Source organism: Mesoplodon mirus (assembly GCF_964341445.2).
Source record: "Mesoplodon mirus genome assembly, chromosome: 20".
In the NCBI taxonomy this organism is placed as follows: Eukaryota; Metazoa; Chordata; class Mammalia; order Artiodactyla; family Ziphiidae; genus Mesoplodon; species Mesoplodon mirus.
In genome coordinates, this window is record NC_138996.1 from 17,847,153 (window position 1) to 17,858,101 (window position 10,949).

General features: G+C 42.4%; 1 protein-coding gene across 1 annotated transcript in view; it reads left to right on the forward strand.

Annotated features, from left to right (window-relative positions):
- GTF2E2 (general transcription factor IIE subunit 2) overlaps positions 1–10,516 on the forward strand; it is a 70,707-nt gene extending 60,191 nt beyond the window's left edge. The window contains exons 7-8 of the mRNA XM_082608844.1: positions 8,640–8,755; positions 9,997–10,516. Of these exons, the coding sequence (XP_082464970.1) occupies positions 8,640–8,755; positions 9,997–10,113 (233 nt within the window). The 3' untranslated portion in view covers positions 10,114–10,516. The remainder of the gene's footprint in view (positions 1–8,639; positions 8,756–9,996) is intronic.
- Positions 10,517–10,949: the final 433 nt, after the last annotated feature.

Consider the following 10,949-nt stretch of genomic DNA (forward strand, 5'->3'; position numbering starts at 1 on the left):
TCTTCTCTAAATGTTTGAGAGAATTCACGTGTGAAGCCATCTGGTCCTGGGCTTTTGTTTTTTGGAAGATTTTTATTCACAGTTTCAATTTCAGTGCTTGTGATTGGTCTGTTTATGTTTTCTATTTTTTCCTGGTTCAGTCTCAGGATTTTGTGCTTTTCTAAACATTTGTCCATTTCTCCCAGGTTGTCCATTTTACTGGCATATAGTTGCTTGTAGTAATCGCTCATGAGCCTTTGTATTTCTGCAGTGTCAGTTGGTACTTATCCTTTTTCATTTCTAATTCTGTCTTCTCCCTTTTTTTCTTGTTGAGTCTGGCTAATCGTTTATCAATTTTTTTTATCTTCTCAAGGAACCAGCTTTTAGTTTTATTGATCTTTACTATCGTTTCCTTCATTTCTTTTTCATTTATTTCTGATCTGATCTTTATGATTTGTTTCCTTCTGCTAACTTTGGGTTTTTTTTGTTCTTCTTTCTCTAATTGCTTTAGGTGTAAGTTTAGGTTGTTTGTTTGAGATTTTTCTTGTTTCTTGAGGTGTGATTGTATTGCTATCAACTTCCCTTTTAGAACTGCTTTTGCTGCATTCCATAGACTTTGGGTTGTCGTGTGTTCATTGTCATTTTTTTCTAGGTATTTTTTGATTTCCTCTTTGATTTCTTTTTTTATTATTTATTTATTTATTTATTTTTTGGGCTGTGTTGGGTCTTCGTTGCTGCATGTGGGCTTTCTCTAGTTGCGGCGAGCGGGGGCTACTCTTTGTTGCAGTGTGCGGGCTTCTCATTGCGGTGGCTTCCCTTGTTGCGGAGCCCGGGCTCCAGACTCATGGGCTTCAGTAGTTGTGGCACGTGGGCTCAGTAGTTGTGGCTCGCAGGCTCTAGAGCACAGGCTCAGTAGTTGTGGCGCACGTGCTTAGTTGCTCTGCAGCATGTGGGATCTTCCCAGAACAGGGATCGAACCCATGTCTCCTGCATTAGCAGGCGGATTCTTAACCACTGCGCCACCAGGGAAGCCCCCTCTTTGATTTCTTCAGTGATCTCTTGGTTATTTAGTAGCATAATGTTTAGCCTCCATGTGTTTGTATTTTTTACAGTTTTTTTTTCCTGTAATTGATATCTAGTCTCATAGCGTGTGGTCGGAAAAGATACTTGATAAGATTTCAGTTTTCTTACATTTACTAAGGCTTGATTTGTGACCCAAGATATGATCTATCCTGGAGAATGTTCCATGAGAACTTGAGAAGAAAGTGTATTCAGTTGTTTTTGGATGGAATGTCCTATAAATATCAATTAAGTCTATCTGGTCTATTGTGTCATTTAAAGCTTGTGTTTTCTTATTTATTTTCTGTCTGGATGATCTGCCTATTGGTGTAAGTGGGGTGTTAAAGTCTCCCACTGTTTTTGTGTTACTGTCGATTTCTCCTTTTATGGCTGTGAACATTTGCCTTATGTTTTGTGGTGCTCCTATGTTGGGTGCATAAATATTTATAATTATTATGTTTTCTTCTTGGATTGATCCTTTGATCGTTACGTAGTGTCCTTCCTTATCTCTTGTAACATTCTTTATTTTAAAGTCTATTTTATCTGATACGAGTATTGCTACTTCAGCTTTCCTGTGATTTCCATTTGCATAGAATATCTTTTTCCATCCCTCACTTTCAGTCTGTATGTGTCCCTAGGTCTGAAGCGGGTTTCTTGTAGACAGCATATATAAGTGTCTTGTTTTTGTAACCATTCAAACAGTCTTTGTCTTTCAGTTGGAGCATTTAATCCATTTACATATAAGGTGTTCAGTGATATGTATGTTCCTATTACCATTTTCTTAATTGATTTGCGTTTGTTTTTGTTGGTCTTTTTCTTTTCCTTTTCCTGCTTAGAGAAGTTCCTTTAGCATTTGTTGTAAAGCTGGTTTTGTGGTGCTGAATTCTCGTAGCTTTTGCTTGTCTGTAAAGCTTTTTTTTTTTTTTTTTTTGCGGTACGCGGGCCTCTCACTGCTGTGGCCTCTCCCGTTGCGGAGCACAGGCTCTGGACACGCAGGCTCAGTGGCCATGGCTCACGGGCCCAGCTGCCCCGCGGCATGTGGGATCTTCCCGGACCGGGGCACGAACCCGTGTCCCCTGCATCAGCAGGCGGACTCTCAACAACTGCGCCACCAGGGAAGCCCTGTAAAGCTTTTGATTTCTCCATTGAATCTGAATTAGATCCTTGCCGGGTACAGTAATCTTGGTTGTAGGTTTTTCCCTTTCATCACTTTAAGTATATCCTGCCACTCCCTGCAGAGTTTCTCCTGAAAGATCAGCTGTTAACTTATTGGGGGTTCCCTTGTATGTTATTTGTTGGTTTTCCATTGCTGCTTTTAATATTTTTTCTTTGTAGTTAGTTTTTCATAGTTTGATTAATATGTCTCTTGGGGTGTTTCTCCTTGGATTTATCCTGTATGGGACTCTTTGCACTTCCTGGACTTGATTGACTATTTCCTTTCCCATATTAGGGAAGTTTTCAACTATAATCTCTTCAGATATTTTCTCAGTCCCTTTCTTTTTCTCTTCTCCTTTTGGCACCCCTATAATTCGAATGTTGGTGCATTTAATGTCGCAGAGGTGTCTGTGACTGTCCTCAATTCTTTTCGTTCTTTTTTGTTTATTCTGCTCTGCAGTAGTTATTTCTACTGTTTTATCTTCCAGGTCACTTATCTGTTCTTTTGCCTCAGTTATTCTGCTATTGATTCCTTCTAGAGAATTTTTATTTGCATTGTTCATCATTGTTTGTTTGCTCTTTAGTTCTTCTAGATCCTTGTTAAGCGTTTCTTGTATTTTCTCCATTCTGTTTCCAAGATTTTGGATCATCTTTACTATCATTACTCTGAATTCTTTTTTAGGTAGACTACCTATTTCCTCTTCATTTGTTTGGTCTGGTTGGTTTTACCTTGTTCCTTCATCTGCTGCATATTTCTCTGTCTTCTCATTTTGCTTAACTTACTGTGTTTGGGGTCTGCTTTTTGAAGACTGCAGGTTCATAGTTCCCATTGTTTTTGGTGTCTGTCCCCAGTGGGTAAGGTTGGTTCAGTGGGTTGTGTAGGCTTCCTGGTGGATGGGACTGGTGCCTCTGTTCTGGTGGATGAGGCTGGATCTTGTCTTTCTGGTGGGCAGGACCGTGTCTGGTGGTGTGTTTTGGGGTGTCTGTGAACTTAGTATGATTTTAGGCAGCCTCTCTGCTAATGGGTGGGGTTGTTTTCCTGTCTTGCTAGTTGTTTGGCATGTTGTGTTCATACGGGAGCTTGCTGGTGGTTGAGTAGAGCTGGGTCTTAGCATTGAGGTGGAGATCTCTGGGAGAGCTCTCTCCGATATTATGAGGGGCCGGGAGGTCTCTGGTGGACCAGTGTTCTGAACTTGGCTCTCCAACCTCAGAGGCTCAGGCCTGGCACCTGGCCAGAGCACCAAGACCCTGTCAGCTGCATATCTCAGAAGAAAAGGGAGAAAAGAAAAAAAAGAAAGAAACAGAAGTTATTAAAATAAAAAAATAAAAAAGTAATTAAAAAAGAGCAAGTAAACCAATAAATAAATTCACCAATGATTGCAAGTGCTAAAAACTATACTAAAAAAAAACGGACAGACAGAACCCTAGGACAAATAGTAAAAGCAAACCTATACAGACAGAATCACACAAAGAAGCATATACATACACACTCACAAAAAGGGGAAAAAGAAAAATATATAAAAAAGGAAGAGAGCAACCAAATCAATAAACAAATCTACCAATGATAATAAGCTCTAAATACTAAACTAAGATAAACATAAAACTAGAAACAAATTAGATGCAGAAAGCAAACCCCAAGTCTACAGTTGCTCCCAAAGTCCACTGCCTCAGTTTTGGGATGATTCATTGTCTATTCAGGTATTCCACAGATGCAGGGTACAGCAAGTTGATTGTGTAGATTTAATCCGCTGCTTCTGAGGCTGCTGGGAGAGATTCCCCTTTCTCCTGTTTGTTTGCACAGCTCCCGGGTCTCAGCTTTGGATATGGCCCCGCCTCTGCATGTAGGTCGCCTGAAGGCATCTGTTCTTCGGTCAGACAGGACAGTCAGACAGGACGGGGTTAAAGGAGCAGCTGATTCGGGGGCTCTGGCTCACTCAGGCGCTGGGGGAGGGAGGGGTACGGAGTGCGGGGCGAGCCTGTGGCGGCAGAGCCCAGTGTGATGCTGCAATAGCCTGAGGCGCGCCTTGTGTTCTCCTGGGGAAGTTGTCCCTGGGTCCCTGGATCACGGGACCCTGGCAGTAGCGGGCTGCACAGGCTCCTGGGAGGGGAGGTATGAATAGTGACCTGTGCTTGCACACAGGCTTCTTGGTGGCTGCAACAGTAACTTTAGCGTTTCATGCCCGTCTCTGGTGTCCACGCTGAGAGCTGTGGCTTGCGCCCGTCTCTGAAGCTCGTTTAGGTGGTGCTCTGAATCCCCTCTCCTTGTGCACCCTTTTAGGAAGTCTGAGGTCTTCTGCTAGCATTCAGTAGGTGTTCTGTAGGAGTTGTGCCACGTGTAGATCTATTTTTGGTGTATTTGTGGGGAGGAAGGTGATCTCCACGTCTTACTCCTACGCCATCTTAAAGGTTCTGTTATAGAATTTTAAAGAGTTCTTTATTCTGGATACAGGTCTGTTAAAAGAGTTATGTTTTGTGAATATTGTCATCCATTCTGTGAGTTGTCTTTTCCGTTTCTTCTTGGTGTGCTTTGAGATACAAACGTTTTTAATCTTGATGAGGTACAATTTATGTATTTGTCTTTTCGTTGCTTGTGTTTCTGTGTCATATCTAAGAAACCATTCCCTAATCCAACAACACCAATATTTACTTCTTCAAAGAGTTTCTGTTTTAGCTCTTATATTTAGATCTTTGATCATTTTGAATTAATTTTTGCATATAGTGTGAGGTGTAGGTCAAGTGTCATATTTATTAGTATGCTGTAATACATATAACTGTATGTATGACCCAGCCGTCCCACTTTTAGGTTTTTACCCAAGTTCACTCAAAATCCATGTACATATCAACTTTATTCATAACAGCCAAAACCTGGAAACAACTCAGATGCCCTTTAACAGTCCCTTCATTGCCCCCAAGTGTGGTACATCCTTACAATGGAATACAGCTTCACAATAAGAAGGAAGGAAGTACTGATATGCCCAACAACATGGATAAATCTCAGATGAGTCATGCTTATTGAAAGCAGCCAGATTCATCTGCCTTCCTTAAAGGCATTAGCACTCAGAAATGAGATGGTAGACCTCAGAGGATGATGGTGACTATGACAGATATAGATAGTGCTTTTTCCTTTGCAGGCATTATTCTCAGTGCTTTATAGGTATTAGCTCATTTTATCCCCACAACTTTATGAAATACATATTATTATCCCAATTTTACAGACCAGGAAACTGAGGCAGAGAGGTTAAGTAACTTAACTTGTCCCATGTGACATAGTTAGTAAATGGGGTCACTGGGTTCCACACCCAGGCCATCTGTCGCCACAGTCTGTACTATTCTGCTAGTTTTGTATTTCATAGGAAAGCTCTGGGTGTAGCCAAAATATGAATGAGTTATTCGGGAATTTAAGCAAAGCCTTATTAATGAATTTGCTTATTTTCTTTCCTTCTCTGGCATACTTTCTGTTACACAGTTTTCATTCTTAGCTCAAGGAGGACAGGGTTCCCTTCAGTTGAAAGGGTCAAATCTGAGTTTTAAAATTCTAGCCTGTTTTCTTTTCTGTTAAAAGACAGCAGGTTTTTAAACAATTCCTATTTTATTTACCCTTATAATTTAGAGCCTGACTGACTTTCATGATACGTGGAGATAATCTCCTAAAACAAATCATTTGTCTTTAAACTTGATGTCCCCTAATCATTTGCTGTTTTCAAAAAAAGAAAAGTGATTGCTAGAAAAAGAGACTAGGATGCCTAGATCTTGGTTTCTAAATACCATTCTCCAGTAAAAGGAGTCAGGACTCCTTGGCGAACAGTTGATTCCAAGTTTGGGGAAATGCAAGATGAGCTTGGAACATGTTTTGGTACCAGAAATTAAGAGAATGCTCAAAAAAACCCCAAACAACAAAAAAGGGAAGCAAGTCAAAAAGAGCCAGGGACAGTGTGAAGGGACTCAATGACCAAAGCCAGGATATTTGAACAAGAAAATAAATAATGATAGTAATGAGTTATGATCCATGAAATAAAATAAATATCCATGAATCCATACGAAGTTAACAATTGAATAAATAGATTGGATCGAGAATCCAATCCATTTATTCAGTAGTCTTCCTTATGGTAGAATTCTAATCCACACGTATGAAAGGAATGAGGGAAGTAACATGCCATTCGGCAAACCCACAAGTATCAGTTGTTGCAGGCACGAGCCATCAATGGATGCTGTAATTAGCGAGCTAACGTGTGCTGAGAAACAGGGTGTTTAGGCATAGTCTCAGTACATCTCCCCACAGGGTGCTTATTAATTACAAAGGGAAAAGTATTAGCTTCATGGTGGAGAAATCTGACAGACACCACCTTAACCAGTGATCATTCTGACAGCCCCAGTAATAAGACATGTAAACATCATGGACCCTTGATGTTAGGTCCTGAGAAGGGCACAGTGTCTTCTCTGTGATGTTCTTGCCCAAAATGTATAACCTCAATTTAATCACAAGGAAATAGCAGACAACCGCACATTGAGGGCCGTTGTATAAAATAACTACAGAAGCTCCTCAGAAGTGTCATGGTCCTAAGAGATGAGGAGACACTGGGCACACTTAAGAGCCTGGAGCAAGGAGACACGGCAGCTAAACACAGTGGGATCCCAGGTGTGGTGCCGGACCAGGACGACCGGGACGGGGACGCAGGTGCTAAAACTGGTGACATGTGAATAAGGTCTGTAGATTAGTTCATAGGCTTATATTATTAGTTTAGATAATTTTACTAAGATCATATACTGTGTTAACATTAGGGAAAGCTGGGCAAAGCCTGTCCTGGAGTTCTGTGTACTAATGTTGCAACTCTTATGTTAATGTAAAATTATTTTAAAATAAAAAAGTTTAAAAAATGTAAAAAGAAAACAGGTACTCTGTGATGCCCAGAGAATAACATTTCATACGTTCAGTGATCAAATTGTTGAGGATGTGCTAAATTCAGTGCCAACCATAGTAGGAAACTTACAAAATAGAATATCCGCTCCTGAGGAGCTTTTAGCCCTTCAGGGGGCTGAGAAGGTCATGCAAACAATTGATTGTCATCTGTTAACTGGTTTCTGTAATCTACGCAGATGAAAGTTCAGGGAGCATATAGGAAAAAGAGCTCTTAATAATATTGAAAGAAATGAAAAAAATTTTTTATTTAGAGATGTTTTGGATTGAAATAACTTTGTGCCCAGGTTGAATTCTTTGTAATAGATTGTCATTTTTGCATTTGGTCACCGTCAGCAAAAAGCTTTTCAGTGTGTGGCAGAAAACAGATTTCCTAAGTATCACTGGAGCCCCAGCTGTTAGAGCATCATTTGCTTCATGTAATACGTATTGAAATAGGAAAGAGGAGAACAGCCTGGTCCAGCACAGTATCACATGCCTGCTTTGTTTACAGCTTGTGAATGGACCACTCTCCATTCTCACTTTTTACCTGAAAGTAAGGCAGGGGGCGGTGCCGGCGCCACCTGGATTAGGCCTCCGGGATGCCATGCCGGGGAGGAGGGTGGGGATGGGGGTAGGTGGTGTCGCGTGCGAGAGAGGTCTCCGGTGAGCAGGAGACCCAGCCCCCAGCCTCAGGGCACCCAGCGAACTTTCCTTTTTCACCATCCAGAGTACAAATGTCTTATGATTTGCCATCGTAAGACATTTTTTGTGCGTTGGAAAGTAGATGTTAATAATGAAGTGAAACCTGGTTATTGGAGCCTCTCTTTAGGGACAGAATTTAAGATGCATACGAGTTTCATTCTGGACATGTCCCAATTGTGATCTCTTTTGGTTGCAGAAATGGTGGTGTGGCCGAGGGGCCGGGGTCTCTGAGCACAAGGAGTAGGCTGGATGGAAGGCCTTTCTCCTTTGTCTTCCAGGGCATGAGAGACAGTGTTACTGTTTCAGTATTCCTCCCCTCACTATTATGACCTCTCAGTCACCCATCCCCCATTTATTTGATTTCAAAAGGCCTTTTTTTGCAAATAAGCTGTTGTAACTCCTCACTCCGTATAAAACTTTGGTTCCTCATCTCCCTGTGTGTTTCTCTTTTCCTGTAGGAGAGGAAGTGGGGTATACTGAGCTCATGAGAGATGATCAGGAATTTGAACTATTTCAATGGAGAACTGATTTCTGGAATTAAAGGAGAGGGTCAACTGCCTTTCTTCCCAGGAAAGCTGGGAGGCTCAATCACATGGCCTTCATTTATAGGCTCTAAAAATAGAGCAGTGCTGATCTGGTCTGTAGGGATGCAGTTCGTGTTCCCAGGCCCTTCTGCTGCTCTGTGTCCAGCATCTGAATGTTCCTGTCTTCCTTTGTTTTTATAATGGAATCTCAGATGTGCTCATTGGTATCAGAGGAGATAACATTGAAGCCTGATTTCGATCACACTGAGATGTTATAGCTTGTAAACATCTATTGTGCAGTAACTACTGTCTTGTTGGCACAGAGTTTCAGAAACTGTGGAGGAGTGTCACTGTGGATTCAATGGATGAGGAGAAAATTGAAGAGTATCTGAAGCGACAGGGTATTTCTTCCATGCAGGAATCTGGACCAAAGAAAGTGGTATGTACTCTCTAGAGGAAAACGTAATCCTCTGTTCTTTGAACTGTTAGCCTGCCTCCTGTGCAGCTCTCGGAAGAGCAGGTAGGTAGGTAGTTCTCCCTTCCAGTTTTTTCTGTGTCCTAATCCTGTGACCTTGGTCAGATGCATTCAGATCACGTCTGGTGTATTGAGGGCCAGCGGATCTCTTTGCCCTCAGGGGCTGCTCGCCAGGTATGTGAGAGCCTCCGCGGCAGTCAGTGCCTGCTATTGAGCTCCAGCCATAGGACGTGCAGTGCCCACGTGTTGTCCTCCCAGCCTCTGCCAGGGGCTTCATCATTCTGGCCTTTATGACCTTCACCCCACCCCACAACCCCTCTTGCTCCCGGAGCCCAGTGGTCTCGGTGCCTGGCTTTGCCTTAGCCCTGATCCCACTGAATTATCCTTGTGGACTTTCAGATCCCTTAGGAACCAGATATCACTGTCTTTATAGCCCCCAAACCCTGCTCATTGGAGGGATTTGTAATTGAATGAAGACCTGTGAATTCCTCGTACCAGCTAACCAGCTCTCTGCAGTCCAGGGACAAAGCCAGGATGAGAAATATTTCACTAACACCCTCCTTCCCTTGTCCACCGTCGTGCCTCGTAGCTTGACTTGGTTGTGACTTGGTGTTTTATTCAGTGACGTTTTAGGACTCCTTTAAAAGGGAAAACGATCTCCAAGAATTAGTGTAACTGCAACGCTTCATGGTTTCCTGTCATTGCTTAGTTTGTTAATATTATGTGATATTAGTATTTCAGGTGTATAGTGAAGAGGATAATGTTTAACAAATCTTTCTGTGTTCACCCACTTCCCAATTTGCCCATATCTCTATATTTTGCTGTATTTGCTCCAGGTCTTTGTTTTATTGGTAATTAATGGTGGATAAAATTTTACACCTGATGACAGAGATGCAAAACAAAAGAGATTCACTGCCTCTGTCTTTATCCACTTCGTGCCTACAGTAGTTCTGGTTAGTTTTCGTGCCAGCCCATTTATTCCAGGTGGAGGTATGCTCTTCACTGTAACAGAAAGCCCTGGTTTGTGTTTTCGAACCAGGATTGTGTGGATTGGTGTGTGTGAGGCTGGGCTGCAGAACAGAAAGAAGGTCACAAACCCTGCATCTCTTTGCTGCTGGTTTCTGGGGCACCTTTTGTAAATCCTCCCCATATTACCGTAGCTCTGAGTAGCTGTTGTTTCTAACTGTCTTTACCTTTTCCTGTAGGCTCCTATTCAGAGAAGGAAAAAGCCAGCTTCACAGAAAAAGCGACGGTTTAAAACTCACAATGAGCACTTGGCCGGGGTGCTGAAGGACTACTCTGACATCACTCCTGGCAAGTAGTGAACAGTTTTGTCTGAGAGCAAAGAGTTACAAAGTCAAGATCTTCCTTGTTGACGCTGGGATCTGAAGACTGACCATCTTCCCATTCTACTTCCTAGGACCGAGGACAGGAGCAGTTCAGTTTACAGAACTAGTGCAAATTACCAAACTCGAAGCTTATTTTCATTAATGGGCTAATGAGAAATGTTATGTCCCCTGTTAACCTCCTGTTACTTCTTGGGGGAAAGGCGCTGCTCAGCATGGCATGCAGGTGACTTTGCTATTTATCTCTACTTCTAAGTGGTTCCTGGTTCCATTTTCCTTTTCGTTACCTTAGAACAAGTTTGCCGATAGCCTTGAATGCAGTATTTGTTTATTCCAAAAGAGCATATTTATAATAAAATCGTTGTAGAAGGAGCTCTGAGACGTCAGTGAGTTCAGTTTGCTTCTTTCCATTCTTGGCAGTGACGGGTGGCAGCTCATCTTTGACTCCCACAGGTGGTGTCTGGAATGCTGTTGGAGACTGAGGTCTGGGCTACGTTGCTGAACGTGTGGATTTCACAGTTGGAACCCAAGGTGTGCCTCTTGGTAGCAGGTGAAGCAGTAAAGGTACACTACCTGTGATTTTTTAATGCTTGCTTTTAAAGGGATGAATCAGTATTTAGCCTCTTGGATTTCGCAAGTCATGTTCTCATGCCATCTCCAGCAAGGATGAAGACATGACTGTGTCCCAGCCCTGATGGGGCTTGGCCCTGAGGTTCTTCTTTCGGGGGCTCCCTCTGTCTCCCAATCACTGGCTGAGCTCAGGAGAGCTGCTGTCAAACATGTGGGTTAAGAGTTGTGGTGACTTTTGGGGA